At 50.1% G+C, this 27,335-nt stretch overlaps 10 protein-coding genes across 11 annotated transcripts in view; 7 read left to right on the forward strand and 3 right to left on the reverse strand.

The window, feature by feature from the left end:
- Nucleotides 1–291: 291 nt before the first annotated feature.
- PPTG_23432 (hypothetical protein) lies at nt 292–444 on the reverse strand (the record flags this gene model as incomplete). The annotated part of the gene is made up of 1 exon (XM_008910587.1): nt 292–444. The coding sequence occupies one exon, from the start codon at nt 442–444 to the stop codon at nt 292–294; it is 153 nt and encodes a 50-aa protein (XP_008908835.1).
- Nucleotides 445–4,587: 4,143 nt separating this feature from the next.
- PPTG_13161 (hypothetical protein) lies at nt 4,588–6,024 on the forward strand (the record flags this gene model as incomplete). The annotated part of the gene is made up of 1 exon (XM_008910588.1): nt 4,588–6,024. One exon carries the CDS (start codon nt 4,588–4,590, stop codon nt 6,022–6,024), a length of 1,437 nt encoding a protein of 478 aa, XP_008908836.1.
- Nucleotides 6,025–6,125: 101 nt separating this feature from the next.
- PPTG_13162 (hypothetical protein) lies at nt 6,126–10,378 on the reverse strand. Its single transcript, XM_008910589.1, has one exon. The coding sequence runs from the start codon at nt 10,196–10,198 to the stop codon at nt 6,482–6,484; it is 3,717 nt and encodes a 1,238-aa protein (XP_008908837.1). The 5' UTR covers nt 10,199–10,378; the 3' UTR covers nt 6,126–6,481.
- Nucleotides 10,379–10,401: 23 nt separating this feature from the next.
- On the forward strand, nt 10,402–11,879 carry PPTG_13163. 2 transcript variants are annotated; one of them, XM_008910590.1, is made up of 5 exons: nt 10,402–10,544; nt 10,703–10,860; nt 10,935–11,035; nt 11,110–11,212; nt 11,285–11,879. In XM_008910590.1, exons 1-5 carry the CDS (start codon nt 10,521–10,523, stop codon nt 11,466–11,468), a joined length of 570 nt encoding a protein of 189 aa, XP_008908838.1. In that variant the 5' UTR covers nt 10,402–10,520; the 3' UTR covers nt 11,469–11,879. The 2 variants fall into 2 exon arrangements, with proteins under 2 accessions (XP_008908838.1, XP_008908839.1); XM_008910591.1 differs by having other exon boundaries at nt 10,402–10,860.
- Nucleotides 11,880–12,664: 785 nt separating this feature from the next.
- PPTG_23433 (hypothetical protein) lies at nt 12,665–13,552 on the forward strand. Its single transcript, XM_008910592.1, has one exon. The coding sequence runs from the start codon at nt 12,874–12,876 to the stop codon at nt 13,255–13,257; it is 384 nt and encodes a 127-aa protein (XP_008908840.1). The 5' UTR covers nt 12,665–12,873; the 3' UTR covers nt 13,258–13,552.
- Nucleotides 13,553–14,644: 1,092 nt separating this feature from the next.
- Nucleotides 14,645–17,283, reverse strand: PPTG_13165 (hypothetical protein; the record flags this gene model as incomplete). The annotated part of the gene is made up of 2 exons (XM_008910593.1): nt 14,645–15,889; nt 15,954–17,283. The coding sequence occupies 2 exons, from the start codon at nt 17,281–17,283 to the stop codon at nt 15,105–15,107; spliced, it is 2,115 nt and encodes a 704-aa protein (XP_008908841.1). The 3' UTR covers nt 14,645–15,104.
- A 1,012-nt stretch (nt 17,284–18,295) lies between these two features.
- On the forward strand, nt 18,296–21,450 carry PPTG_23434 (hypothetical protein). The gene is made up of 2 exons (XM_008910594.1): nt 18,296–18,681; nt 18,746–21,450. The coding sequence occupies exons 1-2, from the start codon at nt 18,337–18,339 to the stop codon at nt 19,823–19,825; spliced, it is 1,425 nt and encodes a 474-aa protein (XP_008908842.1). The 5' UTR covers nt 18,296–18,336; the 3' UTR covers nt 19,826–21,450.
- Nucleotides 21,451–23,353: 1,903 nt separating this feature from the next.
- Nucleotides 23,354–23,560, forward strand: PPTG_13168 (hypothetical protein; the record flags this gene model as incomplete). Its single annotated transcript, XM_008910595.1, has 1 exon — nt 23,354–23,560. One exon carries the CDS (start codon nt 23,354–23,356, stop codon nt 23,558–23,560), a length of 207 nt encoding a protein of 68 aa, XP_008908843.1.
- A 136-nt stretch (nt 23,561–23,696) lies between these two features.
- On the forward strand, nt 23,697–23,990 carry PPTG_13169 (hypothetical protein; the record flags this gene model as incomplete). Its single annotated transcript, XM_008910596.1, has 1 exon — nt 23,697–23,990. One exon carries the CDS (start codon nt 23,697–23,699, stop codon nt 23,988–23,990), a length of 294 nt encoding a protein of 97 aa, XP_008908844.1.
- Nucleotides 23,991–27,214: 3,224 nt separating this feature from the next.
- Nucleotides 27,215–27,335, forward strand: part of PPTG_23435 (hypothetical protein) — a gene marked incomplete at both ends in the record, with an annotated part of 998 nt that continues 877 nt past the window's right edge. Inside the window, one exon of the mRNA XM_008910597.1 lies at nt 27,215–27,256. Coding sequence (XP_008908845.1) covers nt 27,215–27,256 — 42 coding nt within the window. The remainder of the gene's footprint in view (nt 27,257–27,335) is intronic.

A 27,335-nucleotide genomic window follows, 5' to 3' on the forward strand; every position in this document is an offset into this window, starting at 1 on the left:
TACGGGCTTGTGTGATGGTAAGAGCAAAAAGAGAGTAAATATGATCGCTTTAGAAAGTTGTGGTAGCAATTATACTACGCAGTAGTAGTAGTATGTGATTGTAATACTACTAGGCATTTTTACAAGTATCTCAGTTCATATTACTGATTTATGGTAATTGATCTTGTAAGAATTGAGACTTCCACACCCAGATCACAAGAAGGCGAAGAGATTAATTGAGAGTGGGACTGAGCTTGACAGACGGTTTGTTGTCGAAATTGCAAACATTGTTGAGTGGAGGCCGCATACGCATTAGACGTTGCAGTTTGGTTGAAGTTTGGGCTTGAAGCTGTATCCGACCGCGATGCGGCACCGCCGCGCGGCGCGACCCGCGCCGGCATGTGCTCTTACAAAGAGCCTTCTAGAGCACAGCTCTATGATGGCGGCCGCAGCGGTGGGACTCATCAAAAGCAACGCAATGGCAAATAGAGTATTACCGATGATGTGATGCTTAAACAAACACGAATAAACCAGATTTTTGGATCATGAAGAGCCGTAGACGCAACAAGCACAACCGAGGAATTTGGGATTACCATTACGTCGTCGCCACCATCGCCCTGACGATACGTGTAACCTCCCTGCAGCTTCTCACTAAGGTATGTGCATTACGCACCTTTTGTAAAAGGCTTTGCTCTTCATTGCTTCGCTCAAACTTTTCATCGTTTCAATTGTCGACGCACTGCACTACAAAATCGGATTTACGCGGCGCAAGTAATTATATGCCACATAGTGGCAACAATGCTACTGACCTCGTTGCCGGTGCGCAGATAGCTACAGATCTAGACTACGTCTATTACAACACGTAGTAGTGTTTTGCCAGCGAGACAAGTTTTCGGTGTTTCAGGTCGCTTGCACCTGCTCAGCAATTCAGTGATCCGCGGCCTCAAGAAAGATGCAACTCACACACAACCTCTATTCAATACAGTACACATATACATGTACGGTATCGTGCTTGTAGGTATATATCTGCTGCACTGATGGGGCTGCAGTGCAGCCTGCACATTTCGTCGACTGTTAAACAATCAAGTCGCTTCAAGTTGAACTTATACCCCCAAAAGCCTCCACTCACATTCGATTACCGAACGCAATATCTTTCGGTTGACAAGTGAGTGGGATAAGTCCGCATAGAGTTCTTCGAGGATGGACACTATTCTGGCTGCTAGAACTAGAACTTCTTGTTCGCACAAGCGAGAGCGCATCGACGGATGTGCCATGGTCTATAGAAAAGGAGAATAGCCAAGGAAAACAGGATCATAGGCTCATGGCTTTGTGTCCGAAACCGCCAGGTAGGTTACCTCTATACTATTCGCAAGCCAATGTATTCTAAATCCGACTGGTGGTCCCAACTTTGCATTCCAGTGCTTGTAGTACATTTTTAAAGATCGAACTCGGTCGCAACCATGGTAGAGAGATTGCTTCAGAAAAAAATTGCATCCAAAGGATAATCTCTAGGCAGGCAGAGCCTGGCTCAAGCTCCTCATAAATGCAAGCGTACATGTGCGGTAGGCTTGTAACGGCTCGTCCGGAAAGTAATACAATAAGCGATATCTATTCTGCGGTCATTCATTTCTTAGTGACCTACCACCATAACTTGCCGGTGCATTTTTTTTTTTACAGCGGCAGAGTTTATTGTAGCACTATTTATACATACAAGTTGAAGAAGAAGAAGAAGAAGACATACTCTCATTTTGTAGTTGCTCCTTAGTCGGATTAAGGAGGTTTCAAGTTTCATAAACTGTTGGTTTTCGATTATTTCATGGTACATAACTCTAAGCCCTATCCTATGGACAAGTTCACAGTGTGAACTTCACACACGTTCGTATTTCAACATGCTGTATTTTTACGATGCACCGTACATTTGCAGTGCCGACAATGCGTTTCTCTTCCCAGAGTATCTGTGCATCGACCTCAAAATACCTCTTTGAGAACTGATTTTTTTATTAATGAATACGCTGCTCATTTAAAAGTTAACTCTCTGGTAAATGACCGAAACGACTATAATAAAGGAGGCCTGTAAGAGCCTAATAGGCCTTGGTGACCATACGTACCAAGGCGATGCCTGTTGGCTGAGAAAAAGACGATCAGTACTTCGTAGTATCATTTTTGGCTGTTTCTTGCTTCAGTCCTTCCTTCTGTAGATTTCCGCTTGGAAATCCTGACGAACATTTTATGTAGCTATAGTTGTTGACCTCTGCTCTACACCACATTGAGCAGGACGGATGGGTTGAGACGCAAGTCAGCAAGGTCGTCGGAGGTCGTTAGTTTCTAGATAATACCTATTTGGCAAACGTGTTAAGAAAATAGAAGCTGGAATCACTGTACTACATGTAGAAAGCTGAGCCTAATCGAACTCCGAGTTTTTTTTTGTTTTTTTTTGCGGGCGTAACACTGATTTCTATGGAGCTTGGTGCTTTAGTTCTAGCTGGTTTCTTAGTGGTGATCTCGGTATTTAGTCCTCTCCCATCGGCGTTTCCGAGTATCATTCGAGTGGAAAGACCGTCTAGCAAGCAGCGTACTAATGCACTTCTACCTGATCAGGGCACATGAGTCTATAGCTAGACGCTCGTCCGAATACGATTCTGTCTAGTACAGAGACATCCACGTCAAGAATGGGCTTGTCTTGATCAGTTGAGCTTTAGGCACCAGCGTTAAAAAGATCGCGCTAAAGATCTCTTAAACATCTTGTTCAAAATATTATTTGATAATATTGTTATTTTTATGTGCTGAATACGTAACGTTATTTTATGAGTATGAATAACTGCTAACTGGTACTGTCTGTATAAGTACTTGGACTTTACTTAACGTGTAGTTTCTTTTTTTTTTTTAAAAAAAAAAGTGGATTACATGAAAAAGCTGTGCTGTATACTTCGAAGTAACACAGAATGCCGACGCGGTCTGCGTGTACGGAGAGTACCGCGTCGTTGAAGCTGGCGTTAATGCACGCTTTATACACCATTGTCTGTGGAGCAACTTCTAAGGAAACTCGTTAATCCGCTTCATTTCGTTTGATACTATCCATAAAGTATCGTATAGCTCACTATAAATACATGCAGCACTCCAAGGCGAATCCGGGAAACAATGCTGAAGAGCATACATATAATTCTAAAAACTCATAAAGTGACGCTGAAAGAAATTAAAACTGTTGAGTGATGGCGGGACGAGTACACAAAAGAGACAGGTGATCATTTCGAACTGCAACAACTTACGGCTCGTCCCGGACAAGTCGTTCGTACAATTGCCAGCGGAGCAATGCTGTCTTGCATACATGTACTTGTGTTTGTATTCGTAATGTTCGATGACCACGAGTTGAGTGGGTTCAGGGGGGGGGGGGGTTAACGTTTCCGTGAGTGAGACCTGTTCGATAATATTGGAGCGATACAGTACAGCTGGGATGGTCTTGGTCTGCAGGAAATCAGCGAAGACAGAGCAGATCATCCCAACCCGCCTTCAATACGACCTTGTGGGTCACAAATTGTGGTGATTGCTGGCCCTGCTTTGGTGCCAGGTTGGCACTGCCAGCAGAGTACTGAATGCAAAAGAATCACTGCCCTTCATCTCTTTACAATTCCTGCAGCGTGAGGCATGCTTCGAAAGCGAGACCTTGGAAATGTCAAATCCAGCAGTGCACTTGAATCTTTCCTCCTGTGATGCTCCCAGCACTGTTCAACACGAGCCTTCCGCGTAAGGATGAAGGGCTTTCGACAGCGCTGCAGCGTGCGTGCGTTCGTCGCACAGCGGTTCCGGCGGCACTGTCATCCTTAATCAGGTTGAGTGTTCCCTAGGAGGCACGTTCTGAACACCCGACGCACGTACACTTGGTATTAGAACCGGGCGTTCGCAGCGAAGTTCACTGAAGGCATCGCCGATCGCCTTTGCTTGCGAGACCAAAAAGTTCAAGTTGAAGTATTGAATCGCCTCCACTCAAATCTGATTGCCGCGTTAGAATCGCGTTAGTTTTGGGCTGCAAAACGATGAGCCCTATTTTGAGGCACAGCTGGCAAAATTGAGCTGCCCAACGTGGTTGAACTGGAGAAACTGAGCTTTGTCGATAAAATCCAAGCAGCATTCGCCAGCTGGTTCAGAAATGCGAGCCCTGCTCAGCTCTTCCCTGCAAAACTGAAGAAGATCTAACTCCCAAGATGGAGAAACGATGTTGAGGTCAAGAGCAGGTCGAATTGGCAGCAAACACCGAGCCGGCAACATGGAGCGCAATTTTGCATTAACCACCGATATGAACCCCCTAAATCGTCGACACATTCACCCACATGCACCGCACACACCATCTGCCGAGCACCTATTCGACGTTGCACATAAATCTACACGTTTGGGACCAAACAGCATCATTTTATTAGGAAGGGATAAAGGTCACCTCTGTCTCTCCTCTTGCTCATTCTGAGCTTTATGCACACCTTTTGCGAGTCTCGTGTCGTCCTACAACACCGCCGACGCGTCTGAGGGCACTGACCCGCACTGTTCATTCTTCAATTTGCTTTCCGAAGCAAACAACCACTTCTCCTGATCGTCTGAGCTCGCGACGACGACAACACCATGAAGGACATTGAAGCAGGCACCCCTGGCTACGAGCTCCATGCATCACCGAAACCTGGCTCCGTGACCGGCACTGGCAACGAGGAACCGTTGCCGCACCCGTCGATCTGGTTGCTGCTCGCTGTGTCGATGCCGCGTATGGCTATTCAGATGGCCTGGTCGGCGCAGTGGGCAGCTCTGGGCCCGTACCTGTCGACGATGCTATCAAACTCTGCAGTCCAGCTGACCCAGTTCATTGGCCCTATTGTCGGAGTCATCGTTGGCCCAAGCATCGGTGTCTTCAGTGACCGCACGACGTCTCGTCTTGGCCGTCGCCGTCCGTACCTCATCGTCGCTGGTGTTCTCAGTGTGATTTGCTGGATTGCTATGGGCTACACCCGTGAAATTGGTGACGCTCTTGGTGACCACGGCGACGGCACTGATGGCGACATGGACCGCAAGTGGACGTCCGTGTTCACTATCATCTTCTACGCCTGGATGGATATCACTGTCAACGTCGTCCAGACCCCGGCCATGCTTCTGGTTGCCGACTTTGCCGGTGACCGCCAGACGACCGGTGCTGCTCTCGGTCAGGCTTGGTCGACGCTTGGATCTATTGTCATTGCTGTGTACATCGACATCTTCGGTGCTGCTTACAAGACCATGCACTGGTTCATGGGCACACTGTCTGTCATTATGATCGTCTGTGTGGTCGTGGCCTGTGTCTGTGCGCACGAAACCCCGCTCGACCCCAACAAGGTGGACAAGTCGTCGGCCTGGGTCCAGGTCAAGGGCGCCTTCTACTCGGTGTACCTCGGTATCAAGACCCTGCCCGCTGTTCTGGTGGTGTACGGTATCGGCTTCTTCTTCGTGCAGTACGGCTACACGGCCTACAACGGCAACAAGGGGCAGTTCTTCGGCCTTGAGGTATACGGTGGTTCGGCCGCCAACGCCGATAGCTGTGATCCCTGCTCGGCGGAGCAAACCGCCTACAATGACGGTGTCAGTCTCGCTGGCGGAACTGCTGACCTTCTGTACAACATCGTCGGATACGTCTACTCGTGGTGCATCCCGTTCCTAGTGAGTAAGTTCGGTCTCAAGTGGGTGCTCACGCTCTCGACCATCCCTCAGATGTTCCTTCTCATCATGGCTTGGGTCGACAACAAGAGCTTCGACGTCTTCGTTGTTGCCATCACGGGCATGACTTCCTCGATTTGGTTCTCCTGCATCGTGCCTGTCATCATCCACGTGATGGGCGAGGATGTGGAGATCGGTATGTACGTGGGGGCTTTGAACTCGGCCAACTGCTTCGGCCAGCTCCTTAACTACGCAATTGGTGCTGCCATCGTCAACACCTCGCTCGGATACAAGTTGCCGGTGTTCCTGGGTGGTGTCATGTCCGCTCTGGGTTTCTTCGTCTCCGCCATTTTCCTGAAGATCAAGATGTATAGCTTGTAGGCAACAAGAAACGCATAGTCGACGCGTACAATTTGACGGCGAGAATGACGCTTATGTCGACATTAGTTTGTTTGTAAGTTGGTGATAATGTATCTCATTTACTTTGATTCGTTTCGTGGTCATCTACGTAGTTTTTGTTGTCCGTCACCAAAGAATTATTCGTCTGTCTGTTCATGTAGGTAGCATCATGAAAATGTCGGTTCCAAGCTGTCAGATGACGTCTCGATGATTGCAATTTGTACTAGCTGAGTCTACCACCCCAGGCATGAAAAAAAATACACGGATACGTGTACAGCCTTCTATTTACGAGTTGGGACTTTGAAGGGATATCCACGCAAGGCTGCTGTTACATGCGCTGCGATAAAAGACTCCAGATACCAGTTGTGGGGCTTATACCCTGCCTATTGGGTGGGATGATGAACAAAACGGAAGCTTACTATTGTGCCCAGTACGCTTATTACGTCTCGACTGCCTCCTTTTCTTCTTCTACAACTGCTTGTGCTCCCTCTTCCCCATCATTTTTATCCTCCGCTGCTGATTCTGGCACAGCCTCAGCGGCGACTTCTTTCTGTTTGTCGCCAGTATCCACAGCATCCCCGGCTGAGTTGGTGGTTGCTTCTTCGTGTTGGTGTGTGGATTCGCTGCTGGTCTCAGCTGTTGTTGTTGACGCAGGGAGAACGTCAGAAGAACTATCATCCGGTGAGTCTACATCAGCGCCGCTAGTGTTATCTTTCGCCCCAGGGGACTTCGTTTCTTCCTCGGCATCTTCCATGTTCACATTGATGTTGTCTCCGTTGTTCTCAACAACAGTAGCCACAGATTCGGCATCAGTCTCCACACTGTCAGCCTTGACAGCGACATCATTCCTTTCCTCCTCCGTGCTATTGACAGCAGAAGCATCCCCTTTTACAGCTAAATTGTCGCTCGCCGTGTCAGTGTTTGCGTTCTTGCTATCAGCTTCTGCTAGTACTGTAGCTCTCTCTTTTTTGCTAGTATCTTCTTCAACCTTGGTATCTGTGACCGGGACAGCAGCACCAGCCTCGACAACCCCGTTTGCCTCAACATCAGCTGCAGGTTTTGCATCGGCACCAGAGACATTGGAATCCTCGTCCGCGCCGTCATAGCCTGCACCTTCCGACTTCATAACCACATCCGTTATCGTTTCATCTGCGGTAGTAGCGTCTAAGTTCACACCTGAGTTGTCACCTTGCGTCTCGGCATCGATAGTCGCCGAATCGATCTTTCTCTTTTGCCCACTAACCGCTTCGGCCTTGACATCCGATGATAAGACGGCGAACAAATCTTTTTGCATGGTAGAGCACTTTAACAACATCGGTTCGTAGAGTTGCCGACACCCTGAAAACACGGGGCTATTCCAAAGAGCTTCAAAGTCTTCCAACGACGAGCAGTTGGTGCGTAAGACGCCCAACGTTTTCTTGAGGTAGGAAGCGATCATCACGTCACCTCCGGCTGCAGAACCCCCCTTTTCTATCAAAGCAAGTAGTGACGACATCAGCAAGACCGTTTTCTCGTGGAACACTGGAGTTGGGAAACTCTTAACCACGTGTTGTCGTTTGCGTTTTTTCGATGACGTTTCGCCTGAGGCAGCAGTGTCTTGCTCCTCCTCAACTGACTCAACCATACCATCAGCAAAATGCACGACAGACCCAGTCGACTCCTTGGCTGCCTGAATACGCTTTCCGAGAACATCCACAAAAAAGCCGTCGAAAACCTGCGTCCATACTGGTAGAGCTTGCAACTGCTCGCTCAGCGTCATCGTCACCTCACCGTTCTCAGCAGAATTTGACCCACCATCGCTACCGTTATTGCTGCTAGTGCTTGCGGCGGCCACTTTCATCTGTTCCAGCACGACTTCAGCCACTGCATGGAGCAAAACACGGTCGCGTAGAAGCGTTTCTTCTTCAGCCAAAAGCAAATGGTGCAGCAGTTGTGATCCAGCGTCAACCTGGTGATCCACCAGACATTGTACAGCAAACGACTTGGCCATCGCACGAATAGCTGAGCTTGCTCGCAGCACGTTCTCCCAGAGCATAGTACTCAAAACGTCTTCCTTCGCTTTTGTCTTTAATTCACGCTGCAATCCTGCGGGAAATGCGTAATACACACGGAAACCCACCATCGTGCGCAGTAATAGCGGCAGCACGACACGCATGGTTACTACTTGTGGCGCACGCAGCACAAAGTCCTGCTTCCGAATCATGCGGCGCACACTGGATGGGTTACCAATCTGAAGAAGTTGCACAAGCGCACGACAAATCAGGTTGTCCGTTGGAAGCTCTTTTCTTTGCCAGCATACCACTAGGTTCTTCATAAGAGCATCACAGATAAGCTGCTTTACAAGCGGATCCGACAACACGAGTGCCACATCCGCCAACAGTTCATCGCACATGCCTTCCGGAATCATCCCAGATTGATCAACATCGCCAAAGTCCTTGATCGTCACAACACCGGTACTTGTGAGCATGCTAAGAGCCTCGCTGGTGGGGCCGCTTCCAGTCTTGCGACGTTTCTTAGTGCGGATTCGCTGAGGCTCACCACGCAAAGCTGTAGCATTTCGCTCGATAAGCTCGTTTCCTCGCTTGCCAATACGCTTTCCTTCCTTATAGAAAATAGTCGTGTCCGGGTTGAAAGTCATACAGTTGCGGATCATCAGGTTAAAATCCGCAACAAAAGCGTCCAGTGTTTTGTACTTGCCCCGTTTGGCTTTCCTCCGCATCGTTGACAGGTCCATGGGGTCCTTAATAATCTCACGATACTTTGGCACATCATCCGGCACTGGCTCAGCGAAAATCAAGCGTGCATCGATTTTTGCGATCTTGTCGAGCACGGCAAGAAGCTCATCCACTGGCGGTGGCCCTAATACGACTTCAAAGCTCTCCTCTTCTTCCTCAACTCCACCTTTCTTTCGAAACTTCTTGTTGGGAGGCAAGTCAGATGTACGAAGTCGTCCAATAAATCCTAACAGTTCGTGAAGTTGAGCGCTCTCTAGTGTCTGGTTCTTCAATGCACGATCCAAAAACCAAATGAACTTGTGAAGTGGATCGGTTCGCAGTAGCGGCGTTGTTTTGTCACGCTGAAGATTGGCTAGATCACTGCGCATAGCTCCAAGAAGTGCCACGTAGTCCACATATTCTTTTGGGTGATTGCTCGTGGCACTACCAGGAATGTTCGCAGCCACCACGTAACTACGCCAGATCTCCAATGTCGATAAATAGAGTGACTCTGAGTCACCCAGCATCTCCACAAGCTTCATAAGTGCCGGGTTATCACGTCGGCGTTCGTCTGGAGCGTACGACGGGCGGCGCTCTCCGCTAAACCCAGAAACTGATGACGACGATCCAGCAGCATCGGCCGAAGACGGAACATGACTGGAGACGTTCCACAAACTACCACCTGCTGATTCATCCAAGCTGCGCTTCCTATTCTGGCTATTAGCGCGCATGCTACTGTTGCTGTTCCTTCTCGACAATGAGCGGTGGGTCGTCGCGGATCCCGACGTCGGATGGTTGAGATACCACTCCAACTGCTCAGTCACATACTCGCGCGTACACTCCTCTACGAGTAGCTGAAGCTCTCTTCTGTCAACCTGCAAGATCTTTCTCCTCACATGCACAGGAAGCTCGGCGAGAATCCGTCGGTTCTCCGTCAATTCATGAAGATACATCTCCGGTGTGTCTTCTTGTCTGGCCAATACAGCTATTGGGATCGCTCGCAGCTCTCGAAACTCAATGTAAGGGAAGGTCTGCTCTAGCACTCGTGGCAGCTCGCTCTGCGGCAAGTCTGCAATACGCAGCAACATCTCCTTCTTCATCTGCTCCAGGAGCGATTGGTACATACTGGTGCGCGGAACTTGCAGCTGATCCAGCAGCTGCATCACCGGAGAGAAGGTGGTGGGCTTTTCCTGCCTGCTGCTCTCTTTCTTGCGCACGAATAGCTGCGCGTGCGCCTCCGCGACGCCGTGGGCAGCCTGGAAGTCCCGGATGGCCACCTCAATATTGGGCGCCGTGCTCAACAGCTCCTTGACGGCGGCGCCGCCCCGCGCGCCAATCAGCAGCTTCTTGTGCGCCTCCTCAGCCACAGAGGACACGGACATGGAGCGCGGCAGCTTGAGCTTGAGCCGCAGCTTCAAAGCGTCACCCGCTGCCTCGCTCATGCTGCTCTGTGTCCTTATGTAGCGTCAGCGAAGGGGGGAGCTGGGAGCCTGGAGCTTGGCGCTGACTGGGAGGTCTTGGACAGCGACTTGCTTGGACTTGAGGAGTACAGGGGAAATTGAAAACTAAAGCGCCGCCCTACCAGCGCGCGCAACGACGCCCAGTGCGGAATTGGCAGAGTGCATGTTTAAACTTGAAGTTTGTAGCAAGCGGGGAGGCTGGCGAGAAATCGCACTTAGCGGGAATTCCGCACTGAAAATGCACACCCTCAGCCATCCACAATCCAAAGCTCGATCTGATTGACCAAGAATCGCTAGGGGCAACATGGTGTCGATCCGGAACGCTACCGTACGTGTGCTGTGCTATGTGTTGGGAGATGTAGACAGCAGTGGTGCACCTAGCACATGTTGGTCTATGGATCTCCAACTTGACGTGCTGTAGCTCACCCTGTGGGCTGCTCAATCGATGCCTTAACTGATCCTGTGTCTACCTGGCTTTTACTGTAGGCGGATGACCTGCTGCAGGTGCAGAACTCCAACCTCTGGTGCCTGCCGGAAAACTACCAGATGAAGTACTACTACTACCACATCATGACGTGGCCTCAGCTTCTCTACGTTGCCGAGGAACGCGGCGGCAAAATCGTCGGCTACGTACTGGCCAAGATGTAAAGACTCTGACTTCAGGTGCTATATTAGTGTTGAAGAGATTGAAAGATTTCTATGCGGTGTTGTGCTTTAGGGAGGAGGAGGCATCCGTGCCTCATGGCCACATCACGTCTCTAGCGGTACTTCGCACGCATCGCAAGTGCGGTCTCGCCACCAAGCTCATGCTGGCTGCCCGTACGTCGCTTTGCTCTTGCTACTGCTTTAAATACATGAATTTGCTCACGTGTTATTGTGCTGCTGCCATGCAGAGCGTGCCATGGTGGAGAGCTTTGGAGCCGAATATGTGTCACTCCACGTTCGTGAGGGCAATGTGGCGGCCATCCACTTGTACCGCAAGACGCTCAAGTACCAGTACGTGCTGCTGTGACGGGACTGAATTGGAAGTCTTGTAGAAAAGAATATTAACTCTTGCTGCTGCTGCAGGGTGTACGACATTGAGAAGGGTTACTATGCCGACGGAGAGGATGCCTATGACATGCGCATGCCCTTCACGGAGAAGTGTAACCAGGCCTTTTCCTCGCAAGTGAACCGCTTCAAGAAAGTGTTAGCTGAGAAAGACGCGGAGAAGGCAGCCAAGGCCGCTAAGGAGAAGGAGGCTTCTGCTTAATCGCTCTACGTTAGCGTCGGAAGAAGGGTTGCGCTTAGAAGGTCGTGAATGAACTGTTAGACGCAATAGTAGTGCTGAGGGAGTGAACGCGGCAAGGGTGATCGATGGCTAACGTAGATATTTAGCAGGTGACCGGTTCAGCCATCTACTGACCCTAGTTACGAGATTTTACCATGTCAACCCAGCACAATCCTGTGGTAGTATTTGCGGCTTTGCAGGTTTCCTGCGAGTTTGGGCTTCGCAACAACGTTCTTCAACTGTGCTGTGATGTCTCTTCAGTTAATCTGCGCTCAGGGTCTTGCTCGGCCGCCCCAGTTACTGTTGGTAGCTCATTGGTACCTTCAGCGGAGCCTATAGGTATTTCTGCACCTCCTGCAATCGCGGAGCCAGCGGGGTTATCTGTGTCCCTACTCTCTTCTTTTGATGTCACAGCATCATTGGCTGTGTTTCCAAGCTCAACAGTTTTAGCACTCAGCTCTGGTTTGGATTCTGCATCGTGTTCGAGTGATTTCGTGGTGGCTGCTGTGTCGGTTTTGGCTGGCGTTGAAGCACCGGATTGTAGGTCGTGGTCGTTGGAAGTGCTCTCTGGCACGGAGGCCGACGGGGGTAATGAACTCACCGACTCAACGTCTGGGGTTTGTTCACTTATTACTGTCGTAACGGATTGTACTGGTGCTTCAACAGCTTCTTTCAGCTCCTCCAGATCATTTTCAACAACAACTGCATTCATCACAGCACCATCGCCCTCGATAGTTGAGAAGTCAACTTCATTCGTTCCCAAATTGTCGTCAATTAACCGGATACTAGCAGATTCTTGTGGAATGCCCTGTGCAGGATCGATTTCGACTGTTTCTGCCGTCGTAGGTGTCTCCTGCACTTCTGCTCTCACACGACGTGCCAGTTCACACGCCTCGGATAGTTCAGGTGTCGTGTTTTTCGGTGAGCTGGTTACTCTCGATGGTACTGTGTTTTGAATATGGTCCTGCTTGGAAGAGTGTATTATGGTTCGCTTCTTCGATTGGACAGCAGCAGGCTCGGCTGTTCGAATTGTGGTTTCCTTTCGTGGGGATGGAAGTGCTCTCAGTTTTGGACTAGAGGTCTTTTCTACATTAACGACATTCGTCTTGGTTGAGTCAACCGCCGGCTCTTTCAAGGTCGGAACTTTCGTACTTCCAGCTTCTTTCATGATTATTGGGGCTACGACGGTTGTCATTGGGATCGCCACGTGGGTCTTGCGCCTTCGCGTTGAGTGCACGTGCACCCAGCATATTGGACAGAAGTGTACGCTCTCCTCGCACTGCTGACATTCCAATACAGCTCGCTGATCACCACACTCCTCACACCTGCCACGACGGATGGCACGCCCACGAACCATTACGAAAAACTCGGCACGCATCTCACGTGCATGTTTTCGCCCTTGCATCCCACGAGCATAGCGCTGAATCGTCATCGCAGATTGCTGTTCACGTGTAATTCTCGCTCGACGCTCTACCTTCCGTTGCTCGATCTCAAGTGCCAACTGCGTGTTGGCTTCGACTTGGACTTCCATTTCATGAACTTGCCGCTCTACTCGAGTGACCAAACTCTTGATTCGCTGCTCGACGTCCTGTTCAAGACTCTTGGTTCGCGCAGCACGCTTAGCTCGTTGCTGGAGCTTGTACAAGTCACGATTGGCCACTATTTCGGACGTACAAACTGGGAAAACATCGCCTTCGCTGGTGACGTTGTTGCTGAATTCAGCACTGTATGGCTTCTCTATCATCAATGCTCCGTTGATAGCCAAATGTGACTGTGTACAATGTGCTCGCCACCATTCCGATGCTTCGTCGTCATCAACAGGATCAAGTGGCTGATTGTGCGATTCCTCTACGTTCTTGTCTCCAACTAAGAAGCGATGAATCTCCATCGAAGGCCATATAGCAGTCGAAGAAGGACGATCGTGATTCCTTTGGTTGTTATTTTCACTGCGAGGCCATTGCCAGATCTTGTTCTCGTCCTCCCACGGGCTTTTCGCAACCACTACCTGTCGAATATCCCGTTCGTCGCCGGCGAGTTGAGTTTGCCACCAATCGCGCTTGTCCAGTACGGAGCATACAGCTCGACGATGATGATTCCAAGCACAAATGCGTCTTGCTGTATTCCACTTCTCCATCACCTCCGCTTGATCGTGGACTGACTGGTTATCCACCTGTGAAGGCATCATTTGGTCTAACGACTCGGCTTGAAGGTGCTTTATTCGGTTTTCACAGCTTCTTACTAGCTGAGCAGAAAACAATTCGCGATCTTCTCGCGACGCCCGAGATCCACGTTCGTACTGCAATACTCGTTGTGCTGTGGCATACTTCATCGCTACCACTTGATCGTACAGTTCTCGCCTTCGGTTCACTATTGGAGTTGGACCTCTTGCTTTTGTTGGTGGGCCAATCTTCGCTTTCTCCTGTGCTGCCTTTCGTTTGATCCTGTTCACAACGCGAATGAGAACAGCAGAAATAATTATCAATATCGCGTCGAACATACCGTTCCTGGATGGCCTTCCGCCTCGACGCGAATGCTTCTCCATCGGCAATTGCAGTCGGGAGCTTTCGAACCGAAGCAGATACACGGAGTTCTTTGTCGTTTAGAAACAGTGAAGAAGAAACCTGTGAGGATTCGGAATTCTCACTATGGCGACTCCATTGACCAAAGCGATCCGTCGGAGCTTTGGTACCAGCAGGTGCCAATCCAAATGGGTCGAACGTGTAGATACGATCGCTTGGAGCGAGAACCTCTTTCTTGACTGCTTTCGAGTAGGCAGGCGAATTGTTCACCGCACGCCAAGATCGTTGAATTACTCGGGCAGAGTGTTGCTGCTGAAAAGCACGCACTCGTTCTAGGTCCGCTGCATTGGTATGCTGTAAGAAATACAATTCTTGTTCGTTGCGCCAGATACGAATCTGCCGCCGCTTTGTTGCTTGCTGGAAGCCCTCCTACAAGATCCGAGCATAGCAGTTAGTCCATACAACCCATGACAAATTACAGACACATCATCTTGACACCTGCTCTCTTGAAAAATCTCGCAGTTCAGCAAACTCACGCCGTGTGAAGCGGCCTCTTTGCAGCGCCTGAAGCTTCGTTACGGCTCTCTATCCAGACAGGGATCCAGTGCGTGCATTAATTAAACATAACACTACCCAAGTAAGTTGATCAAAAGTATCTTACAACACGTCTACGCTGCAGCTTCCTCCATCGAAAGCCTCGGAATCTCGCCTGAATGCATGTTGCTGCCTGATCTTCCATCCTCACTAAGCAATGACAAATGCATCTGAACTGTGCTCTTGAAGCGGCGCGACTGGTGAACAACGAAATGGCTACAACATGTTGAAAGGTCATCATAATATTATTCGGACCGCACTACGACTGGCATTTTTGCTCGCGTTCGCGCTCGAGCTGCTCGCTTTGGCTGGGGGTGGCTGTTAGATACTATCTACGAAATAATAAGGTGGCGAGGAGCACTTGCCTCTCAAGCTCACCACCGTCCGCCAAGCGACACACATACATCAAAATTGACGCACCGGACATCGACAACGTAGCTGGATGACGCACTGCAGCGTCAGGTTCGGAGTTGTGCTAGTAAATAAGGTTGAGGAGGGGGAATTCTCAATCAAAACTCGACCGGCGCAGTGCACAGTCCACAGAATCGACAGACATCGGAGAGGATGCTTCGAGAATGGGTACAAACTCCTCGCTCATCTTGTAAGGCTCGGGACTCTCTTCTTCTTCTTCTTCATCTTCGTCTTCAAATAATACGTTCATGCTCTCACGACCCAAAAGATTCGCAAGCGCCGGAGTGAACTGGATCCGAGTTGACGCCCGCTCCTGCTCCAGCTCCTCATCGCATTCGTCGTCATCCTCCGAGTCCTCGTCACTATCATCGTCCGACATGGACTGAGACACCTCCTTAATGCGAGCAAGCTGCATCTTCCGCTGCTCCATCTGCCATTGTTGTCTCTGTTGTTCACGTACTTTCTCCGATTTAACTTCGTCATCCTCCTCGACTTCTCCATCACTGTCACTGTCACTGAAGCTGAACCGTGAGCTTCCGCGAGGGTCGAGTGTACTGCTAGCTGTGCTCGACAGGGCAATGGATGAAGATCCGTTATGCACCGATGTTTTCCTCTTGTCCAGAGTGTCCCGTTCGTACTCAATATCGTCGTCAAAGTCCATGCGAGAGCTTTCGCGAGGGTCCAGACTGGAGAGCACACTCAGCTTCGTGTGGTTCCCAGTCCAGCGCTTGGTCGCTGCAGAAGTGTTGTCATACTCGTCCAGATCATCAAAATCATCATCTTCCAGATGAACCTGCGAGCTTGATGACCTAGACGATCTAGAAGATCTAGATATCCTTGACGTCCGCGAGATCTCGGTCATCTTCATCTTCGAGCGTTCTGCGGTCACAATCATCACGTTAGTCTCCTCTACATAGATACGAATCATGTCAATTGCACTTACCCAGCTCTGACCTCCTCATCGTGCCGCGATGTGCGTACGACGCGTCCAAATCCTTCGTACTCGGTGCTACTGCTGGCGATGGTATGGATGTATCTGGCGTCTCAGCAAAGCTGTCGAATGACTCCCGCGGTTGCCTGGTTACTGCAGTCGACTTTGAGTCGTCTTCTTTCGACGCCCGCTTGTGCAGTGGAGAGGCCACAGGAGAGACAGACACATCACTGGCAGGTTCCGAGTCGTCGATGGACTCATTCGAAGTAGCACTAGCACTATTATCCCGCAGTGTCGTGGGCGTTGATGGAACACGCTTCTGATCATCGTCCTTGTCGCTTGCGGACTTGTTGCTACCGCTGCTGCTGCCCAAGACGGAAGAAGTAACAGGCCGTCCATCGAAATGCCTTGCCGATCTGTGGTACTTGTGGTCACGACGCAGCGTCTTATTCCGTGCAGCGATCTGCTCCGGCGTTTCCTCTGCAGGGAGACTCAAGTGGGTGTCACTGTTCTGTTGGTTCCGCTGACGGGAGGAAGCTACCAGTCTCAACTGCAATCTGATCCGACCTGCATCCTTCTTCCCCAGTTTCAGGTCGACCCATCGGTCGGTGGTCGAAGATCCTTGCATCGTCAAGTATTTAAGCGGGATTGAACATGCGCCGATAGCGGGGGACGACATGAGTCTCGCTGACTTGACGCGGATGCTCAGCACGTCTTCATTCGGGTCTAACACGGGGATATCGAACTTCTCGTTCCAGACGGGATCAGGGCGCTTACCCTTTTGCACCTGCGTCTTGAGCACTCGCATCTTACTGCTGGGACCGCTGAGGTCTCCTTCCGATGACGAGGTAGGAGGTAGCGGCGTGGTCGGGGGCTGTGCCGTGTTGCCGCGACTGCTGTGCAGTAGACCACCGAGACTGTGCGTGGACGCAGACGGCTTCAGTTTCTGCGAGCGACGCGCGAACGCGCCACTACCGCGCACCATCTCGGTGCTGCCAACGTAGATCTTGCAGTAGGTGCCATGGCTGGACACGTGCCGCAAGCATTCGGCCGAATAAACGCGGAGCAACAGGCGACTAGGAGGCGGCGGACGGGCGAAGTAGGACGAAGTGGACGCCGGCCGCTCGTATGCGGCGTCCATCGCCGAGGAATTGGAGGACCCCACAATGGGAGCGGACAGGGAGCAGTTCTCGGCCAGGCGAGCGACGGCCGCGGACTGCTGCGAGCCGACGTTGTTGAGCTCTTCTCCCTCGTACGGGGCAGGTCTGGCTTTGACGTTGTGCCATTTCTTGGCAACGGCCCGTCTGCGCACAGTAGTTCCGCTCTCTGGCGCTTTCGCCATATTCATAGTCGCTGCGAGATGGATTGAGGTTTAGTAAGGCATACTGGAGATAAGAGATTGGAGTTCAGATACCAACGTCAAGTAGCCACCTTATTTTCGTATATTCGTTGCAAAATTGCTCTTTCGTTCTTGAAATTTGGGTGGGATTTGACTCTGTTAATAAATATTCCTTCAGGATTGGAAGAAAGAGTCCACTCGCGCTTATTGAGGCGATTTCTGTATTGACATCGCGAAACAGCCGGTGGTTTTGATACCAACTCCCTGTCTGGCTGCTTGGGCATAGCCAAAGACAATGGACAGGCAAGCAACGTTATGTTTTTAAAAGCGTCATGCAGCATGACGTCCTCGCCTCGCCAGGATGCCACTGTGTGTGTGTGATGGTGGCGCTATCAGCGCTGCCAACCCGTGATCGCAATCTCGAGTGCCCAACAGCTCTTCAAAACGTTGATGCCAAGGCATTCATTTGACCAAGCATTTTGGCGCCACGACAAGGCGTTGAGGACTCGTTGATCGAACGAAACCACTGGATATTCTCGGCGTTAACGAGCTCATCATTTAAGACGGTGGCTGCACTAGTATTACCAACCGACAGGCTCGTATAAAACATGGTGGCGATGTTCGAGCTCAGATAGAGCCGCGTGGAGCAGTCGCTCCAGTTCAGACTTGAATTGCGATGATGCGTCTTGCAAGGACAGGTAACGCCTGCAGTGCAGACACCTTAACGGTCAGCATTATGCAACCACCGCCAAGAAAGAGGCGTAATTCTCCTTTCAGAATTTCGGGGAGGAGGTCTTTTGCTTGGATGCTCACTTCAAGGCAAATGGTGCACCTTCACACCAAGAGAGTGCAACACAGCAAGACGAGAGCGGATCAACCGCCAGCTGTAGCCATGATGTGGACAGCACCGAAGCGAATGTCACCATCTTTTCCAGTCGTTTCAGCTGTCCAACGTATGCTGTCAAGCTAGTCGCGTTCCACATCATCGCAACACAAACCCCGTCCAAGTTGATTACTCGACAAGCTCACCACCGTGTTGTTGTCGACTGGTTAGAGATGGCGGACGACGGTGTCGTCGAGGCGCCGTACTGCGTCGTGTGTCGCCTCTCGAGCACGGGCAAGTGGCGCAAGCATGTCTTCTCCCGCAGCCACCAAAAAGCCGCACAGCAGTTCCTTCGACACCAAGTGCCCCGGCTCCAGGCGCTTCGCAACACGACGAATGCGTCAGAATGGTTGCGCTGCGTCTTCTGCGATGTCTCGTTGACCACAGCCGACGCACCGGCGCATTTTGGCGGTGATTCGCATCGCAAGCAGGTGGAGTCGTTCTGCCGCCATCACCGCTGCGATGCGGACCGCCAGACGAGGCCACAGCTCTGGTTGAACGCGGAGCAACGTCGAGAGGTATGCTGCTGTCGTCGAGTGAGCATTGGGCTGGATCTCACAGCTCGTGCCTTGCGTGGAGCAGCTTGAGGCGACTCTGACGAAGAAAGAAGCCGGCGAAGAAGACGAGGAAAAGCAGCAAGGTGATGCGGAGACAGTGGACCAATTCGCGAACCAGCGAGTCGAGGCCTTCTTGTCGTCGGCAGCCTCGAGGCTGGAAGAGGTGGAAAGTAAGAGACGGATAGCTGTGGAGGAGACTCATGTTGACGAAGCGGCGACTCGGGAGGCTCTTTTGGGTCCGCAGCTAGCGCTGACGACTGGAGCGAGACGCTGCAAGACACTCACTTCGTCAGAGGGAGTGTTGCAGAACCCCCTCGGTCGTCATGAGGGCAAGCGCGTGTGGGGCGGTGGGATTGTCAAGCTGCGGAAGAGTGAATGGATTCCGTGGGCGATAGATCAGCTTGTAAAGGAAGAGCAAGCAGACATGCAACAATCTGGCGTGGACAACGCTTTCGGAATACACCGAGTGACGGAACTTGCGCGGGGCGACGGACTGAGCTCCATTGGATCGGTGACGTGGGGTGCAAGTATGAGGAATGTTCACACGGCAGCAGTACCGCCCTGGATGGTGCAGACCGAAGAGGAGTACAAGCAGTGCAACCGAAGAGAGCAGGCGACTCCATCACTGACAAAAGAGAACAATAAAGCAGAACCGAAGGATAGAAAGAGGAAAGACATTTTTTCGGAGCTCCAAGCGAAAACCGAGTGTGGCTCAGACTGGCTGCCGAACTTCGGTGGCGTCTGGCAGGAAGGACCGCGCTCCAAGACGAAACAAGCCTTCAGGAAAGCTGTAAAGCCAGCAAAACCCTCGCGCAACCGAGCTCCTCGATCGACAGCACCCAGTCCTCAGATCACTGTACCGCCAGTAAAGCTGCAGTCTCCGCTATCACCACCACCTTTGCCTCCACATCCTCCTACACCCCCTGTCCCTGTCGACACATCTTCAAACCCACAAGGCGAGGTTCCAGTATCGACGCTGTCAGAGTCAACACAAACTCAGGAGAACAAGAGTAAGCCGGCTAATCCGTTAGACGCTAAGAAGCAGTTGCTCCTGGCTCAGAAAGAACGTCTGCGTGCCAAGATGGCAGCAAGAAGACGACAGTAAATGCTGGTAAAGTACTTCATACCGTTGACCACATCTGCTTGCTTGCGGCCTCGTAATGCGAGTTCTTCTCCGTGCGAAGGTTCATCGACGCAGTGAGGAGTTCGCACAAGTCCGTCGTACTCATGTGTGAAGGTCCTCGTTTGACAAGACCTCCATCGCATAGCACGGGGTTGTCCTGCACCTTGACGTTGCATGGGATGGACAGCACGTAGCGAGCCAATCGCGCTAGGAACGGATACTTCATGGGCATGTTTTGCCACCACTCTAACGGGTTCGCACGTAGCGCAATGCGTCCTTCTTCCTGGAAGAATGACACCTCCACTTCCAGCAAGTTACTGGACTTGGTGATCTCCAGAGCTGATTTGGCCGAGCTCAGCAGCATCTCTTCTTGCGCACAAGACGCCAGGTTGGCTTGAAGGTCGTCCCACAAGTCCGCACTTTTGCCCACGTCATTCCCGCTGTCTTCGTCGAGAGCGATTGATCCGTTGCCGTTCTCCTTGTCCTTCACCTTGGTGCCTGCAATGTTTGCTGCCTCCGTCTTGACAATATCCCAGAACTCCTGTTGTGGTAGAGACCCTTTGATGATGAACGACCGTGTGCGGGGATCCAGTATCGTTGCACACCACAACAGGTTAAAAATTTGCCGTTTCTCCGGACTCCAACTAGCGTCCGGGAACGAGAAGAGATACCCAAAACAAGTTGACAAGTTGACGAATGCCAGATTCCTCAACGCCTCGATATCTTCCGGTAGTTCTTCCATCACCTCACCATCGTTCTTCTTGGTAAGCCCAGTGCCTGACGAATCGCCAGTGAGCCCGATGTTCATGAGGTGTGGGCTGCGTAGCTTCTCAATCAGAGTGAATACCGACGGAACAATTAACGAAGAAACGACGTACTGCTCACTGTCGAGTTTCGTTGTAGCTTCAGCGAAGGGTTTCAGTATCACCGTGAGATAGCGAACACGAGACCACTCATACCGAGATAGACAGGATAGCTGGATCAGCTTGGAGAAATCGGAGTCACTATTTTTGTGCACCGAGAAATACTGCTTCAACGCTGGCATCATGCTCTCAACAAGAGATAGAACGGAGTGGATTTCACCCAGCGATATCGCCATGTTTCGAAGACGGTCAATGAACAGGCGTTCATAGGAATCTGAACTCATACTGCACTGCTCTAGTGCTAATCTTCGTAACACCGCTTGCGATCTCGGAGACTGCTTGAAGTGAGCGAGTAAATACATCACCTTGTTGATGAGATCGCGATACGTGTGACCCGTTAGACTTGTGGGCAACTCCTCGAGAACACTAGACGCGATCTCAGCTGAGACACCATAAAAGTTGTCTGTGGTTAATGCTGCTGTAGAGCTCTCGATAAACTCGCCCTTGTCCAATCTTCGGTTTCGGAAACCCACAGATCCTGAGGAGGTTGAGTCCGTCAGCACCTCGCTGCCTAAACAGTAGCAGCCGGAAATATTAACCCCATTGATGGTAGCGATCATGATGTTTTGCAGCACTGTTGGGACGCTCTCCAGAAATCGCAATTTGTGATCATCGCAGAAGGGCTGATACTCGCTGGATGGTGGCTCTACGGCAAGGATTTCAGGCATGTACCTGCAAGGAACGACGCGCTCCATCGCCTTCTTCAGCTCCTTATCACCAGCAAGCTGTGCGACGATAGAATTTCCTTGTCCTGAGCGATGACTTCCAATCGACAAGACGTGTAAACATCTCCGGAAGGGGTTAAATTCCTGATCGAGTCCAACTGCGAAGAGCGCGAAAAAAGTCATATCATTGTCGCTACGGGGCGTCACATAACCTGCCGACGTCACTGCTGTATCATTTCCACCCAGATAGTTTGACGATCGCCATTCCGAAAGCATCAGATGCGAGAAGTCGGTCATTTTCATCTGCATCACCGTCCGTACCTTCACCTCTGCTGCCATCTTCTTGGCGTATCCAAACGCGATCTCTTTGGCGAACAATGCAAAGCTGTTGGAGTCGTCTATATAGCCCCCGACACCTCCAGAACATTCCACCATGAGGCTTCGGAACCCATGGCTTGAACACAACTCGAACGGGAGCATTTCGTAAAGGCAAAGATACCCCATCGCCTCCCGCACCTTTTCCGGATTAAAATTCCCGCCAACAGGAGCTGGAACGGTCTGTCGACCCGCTTGATTCAAGGCGCTGTCCACTACGCTTAATGGATAGTGCGAGAGAGTGCTGTGGTCTCTCTTCGGCTTCTTGGCTAAAGGACGCACAGTAGACTGTCCGCTGTTGTCTTCAGAACTTTGTAACTTGTCGTGTTCCATATCAACAGTAGCGGGTGGAGTGGGTGCTACCACTTTCTTTTTCCTTCCGCGCTTCTTGACGCCCACGACTCGATGCATCTGCACGCTCTTCTTCTCTCCTCTGTGTTTCTCGTATACATCTGGGTGGTTTTCCTTTAAATGTCGCCATAAATTGGACGTCACGCTCTTGCTGAACCTCACGCATGTCTTGCGCTCTAACTTTCCCTGCTGTCGGCATAGCTTGCACTTGGCAATGGACGATTCTTCGCGCTTTTTGGCGCTGAAAGTCTCTTCCACCTCGTACCAGCGATATACAGCCGATACATTGCTGGATCCATTGGCTTTGGCTTTGCTACCCGCTGCGGTGGTTGGTCGACTGGCGGCGCTGTTAGGAGGTGGGACGCTCTGTGGGCTGCTATTGGACGAGGCAATGAGTTCGCGTGGTGGATGGTCAGTACTGAGAAGCGCCAGCGCGTCGTCCTCGTCATCTTTTGAGGCCTCGATCGCTGCTTGTAGCGTCATGTCCACATCGTGCTCGGCGCTGGAACTTGCATAGAGACTGGAAGTTGAAGTGCTCGAAGATGAGGCAGCCATACTGAATCGCAGGCGGCGGGGCGATTCACTGGTGAATTTAACACCGAATTGACATGTGAATTAGGGAGAATAGTGTGGTGCACACTTTTTGGGGACATAATCACAAAAGGGAGTAGGCAATGAGAAAAACGAAGTTATCGCGTTATAGCCGAGCTAGACTCTATACTACTATTGGATACTGCAGTTCGTATTGTCCGTTTCAATCATTTTGTCCGTCTAATAGGGGAGCTTAAACTGAGAGTAAGAAGCGGCTAGGGTTATCCTATTCAATAGGCGGGTCTTCTTTAATCAAGCCAATCAAACTCAATCAATCGACTCGGTCAAGAAGTCTCCCGCCGCGGAATCCGCGCCAACGTTAGCTCTCATTATCTGGTTGATGGCCTGCTGAGCAGTGCGCATGCACTCGCAACGACGCAAGTCAATTGAGGGGAATGGTTCAACTGCCTATTCTAAGAGGGACTATCGCCCATATGGGTTAATTCCCCGCCAAATAATATAAAAAGTAAGTGCCTGACGTTCTTATCTACAAACCTCTACCGGGTTGTGTACTGACCTCCCAACAGTTTGTTTGTTTTACGTGCTTAATATAGGTTACTCTATTCTACATAATAAAAACGTTCACCCATTTAAGTATTTGAACCATGGAGATTCCACTACCAGGTGAACTGCGTTGTGAGCTTACAGTGAAGGCAGGAAGACCGCTCGAAAGCTGCCGCGATAAAGGTGTTGCGCTGTCGTTTAACATCTCGGTTTCAGAAGGCTACGATGTTCTAAGAGCTAAAGTCAAGTCGGCTTTTGCTACAAAGGAGCGCCTAACCTGGAACGACGGACTTGATGTATACATCTGACTTGCGAAGAATGCACCTCAAAAGGCGTTTGTGAAGATGGATCAGGACGGCTTTATGCCTCTGTTGCAGACTGCATGGAGGAATGCTCGGCTGCGTCGTGGTGGACACGTTGACTTTGGGCTAGACCTTTTTGTGTATGTGGAGAAGCCGAAGCGAGCGCCAACGGTTACGCTCCATCGTGCTACATAAAACCGCGTACAGCAAGTACTACCACGAGTCCAAAAAGCACTCCAAGCAGCCAATGTATCCTTCTGTCCCGCTACTCTCCGTTATGCAGCTACAGCACAAGCCAGATTACACGACGGAGATGACGTGCGGGTACCGGACAATACTATGTTTCAGCAGTTGCAGCACATCGACAGACTCGAGCAAGAAGCTGCTACAGCAACCAGGTAACCAGATGAATGTGCGCCGATTCAAATTATCCTGAACGAAGCTACCCTAACAGTACGTACGCGAGTGGAGGATAGTAGGCGTGCACTGGGACTGCCATTATATCCGCTCTATCCTCCTTTCCGCCCAGCATCCGTGATCGTTCCGCCCCCGAACAAGATATGAAAGACGTTGATCATGCACTCAGTGACGATGGACTTGAACAAATGTCAGTTTAAACAAAACAATACAATTTATTTTGCAAATTTAGAGCGGCTTTTAAATATCCACAGTGTTTGTAGAGTCCATACCCGACGTGATCGTGCACCTTGGTACATTCCCATAATGCCGCACTGATAACCGAAACCGGAGCCTCCTTGAATGCAAAGCTTGCGGTTTTGATGATCCAACGTTTTAGCAAAGAAAACCCCACCTCAATGGGATTCAGATCTGGTGAGTAGGGAGGCAAGAAGAATAGTAGAGCTCCCGTGGAGTGTACGAGCTCTTGTAGCTCCTGGTACATATGTATCTTGGCGTTGTCGAGGACCACAATGGACCGAGGCAACGGCCATCGGTTCAAGTAAGGGGCAATCTTTTTGGCAAAAACCTCATGGAACTGCTTTCTTGTAAAAGTGTCGAAAGTGTGTCCCCAGAAAAAAAAAACATGCACGTCCATTGCCGCAAGTACCGATATCCGTTGGCCACGAGATGACGGTAAGTTGACTACATCCGGTGTACCTCGCTTCGACCACGCATAGTTTCGAAAAAGGTTTTATAATACACAAAAAATAATTGGTTAGCAGATTATTTTAAAAAAAGTTTTATAAAAAACAAACCTCCCGTCTTTTGAAGTTTCGTCCACGAAGACAAGTTGCTCAGGGCCACTGTAAAACAGTAGTAACCGGTTAGTGTACTCGTGACGTTCACGAGGAGCTGACTCACGTGCACGCTTAGTAAGTTTTTTTTCTGGTAAGGTCCAAGTCAAAGCGTAGAGCACGGCATATTGAAGCCGCAGATGTGATTTTCACGTGACCAAAACGGCGGCGTAGCTCAGATTGGAGCTCTTCAATTTAAGAACAGGGATGAGCTTTTACGTATTTCTCCACAAACACCACGACCTCGTCAGGCCAATTGCTGCTACACTGTCGAGGTTGTTTCTTTTCACAAGGCGATCCTGTCTTCTCAAATCTTGTAATCCAGCGACTCTTCTGTCGAATCGCTGTACCCTATTTTCACGATGGTGGCGGACTTGTGAAGTGTAAAATGACATCAGAAAAATATCTCGGCTTGCGTGTATATTTTATCGATTCGAATTGGCAGTTGAAGTTGGTGTTGTTGGCGACACGCAAGTTTCGCAAACCTATGGAGACCGAGATGGTCGTATTAGACCAGTTTTGATGTGGGTTAAGCGCACATTAAAAGATTTCCAACAAACAATAAAGGACTTTTAGGGAGCTACAAGTGATCGTGGTTCAAATGTTGTTTCGTTGTTAACTGAGGCGCTGAACTTAAAATGGGAATGGTGTATGGCCCATATGTCTCATGAAGCTACGTGCAACTCCTGTGGGATGAATGACAGTGCTGTCTGCCATAATCCAGATATGCGTCGAAAATTATATTACCACTAACGCGCACTATATACCAAGTCCAAACTGTCGAGGTCACAGGAGATCTGTTCAAAGAAGTTGTAAGCTACAGACCCAAGGTTCCTCAACAGCTATTCTGCTTGCCGGTTCTTGAGCTTAACAAACCCATTCGGCGGATCCTCGAGAAATGACCGGCGCTAGAAGATTGGTATGCTGGGCGTCCTCAAAAGGCTATCCGACATAAATGCCATATGTAGTTATCCCGCTAGCAGGCCACGAATTGAATCTGATCCAAGTTCTATCCATTTTAAAACGTGTGGTAGATCTAAAGCGTGCATGCCAACTCGAGGTTCTTATGATGATGTACAAGATTCGCTTGAACGATCTATATCCGGAATAACCCAGTTCAACGTTACCTATTTACCAATAAGACCCCTCGCTGGATTGGCCCAAGAGAGTTACTACCACTCGCGAAGTCTACTCTGCTGCTTCTGCGCGATGCCCTTGATGAACGGTCTTCAGTAGGTACTACAGCAACAAGAAGATGATGAAATGCTCCTTCGTATTCGAAATGTATCACAGCCTACATCCAATTTACAAAAGTCCGAAGTTGAGCCTTAGCGCTATTGTACTACTAGTTTGTCGCTAGCACAATCCCCAAATCAGAGACAATTATGATAAGCGAGACAGAGTTAATGAGCGAATCCGAAACAAACTACTTACATTGCTGAATTTTGTCGCTAAACCGATTGATGCCGCTGAGCCACCACCAGTCAACACGCCTACATCATATTATAACCAGCTGGAGAATATGTTTGCCCCTCAGATCGATTGGAAAGATACTGTACTGATGAGTTAGATCAATGGATGGACGATTCTATTGAATTGGAAAGATAAAAAATGGAGTGTCAGAATCGATGCTTTCGTTTTGGCGAAGAAACTCTTTCATAAGCTGGTGAGTTTGATTAACCAGGGCTTTGAAACTGGCATCGATTTTGTTGTCGAGTCGATGGATTTTATCATTCCGAGCTGTGATCGCAAACTGCGACTCTCCGTTCGCTTCCTGTAATGCACGAAGTAACTTCTCAGTAACAGTGTGTTCGATGTTCTCTCCACGGCTTTGCTGAATTGCCGATGCTCGCGTATGTCAGTGTAAGTCGCCACCAATTCTTCTTGAAATCTTCCTGCTATCCCCAGTTGCTGCTTCTTCTGTAGAAGCTTGAACAGCGATCAGAGCCGAGGTGTGAGCTTGACTTTGCCCTTCTTGCTGAGTATGCAGCAATTGACGACCCTCAAGGAGGGTTCTTGATTGATTAACAAAATATGTTGCGAGAGACGATAGGTAATCTAGAATATCTGGGATTAATTGAATCGTTGCTGCGTCGGTGGTTCCACGGTTGCCGTAGTCACCTCACAATGCCCAACAAGTGCAAGAGCTGATTCAAATACCTCTTGGTGCTGCTTAGCCGCTTAAGCTCTAGCTTGAGCTGGGATTTGCACCATCTTGACGAGTACAGGTGAGGCTGGCATGATATCTTTCAGTAAAATAAATTCATCATTAGAACCAATTACAATGCCGGATAACAAGCATAACGCGCGGGAATATAATGCTCCCCTGCTAAAAGTGATGCTGAGGTGGAATCGAAAAACCTCAAGGAGAGTCTCGTGATTTGCTCGTGGAAGGCTTGGTCTTGAGATGGAGACATCGAGTGAAACCGTATTTATGCGCAACGATAAGGTATTAAAGCGGTGAATGACGTAAACAACTTACTGCGTTTCGATATTTTAAGAATCTAATCGATGACGCCCCCCCCCCC

The sequence above is a fragment of the Phytophthora parasitica genome, assembly GCF_000247585.1.
Source record: "Phytophthora parasitica INRA-310 unplaced genomic scaffold supercont2.38, whole genome shotgun sequence".
NCBI classification, from domain to species: domain Eukaryota; phylum Oomycota; class Peronosporomycetes; order Peronosporales; family Peronosporaceae; genus Phytophthora; species Phytophthora nicotianae.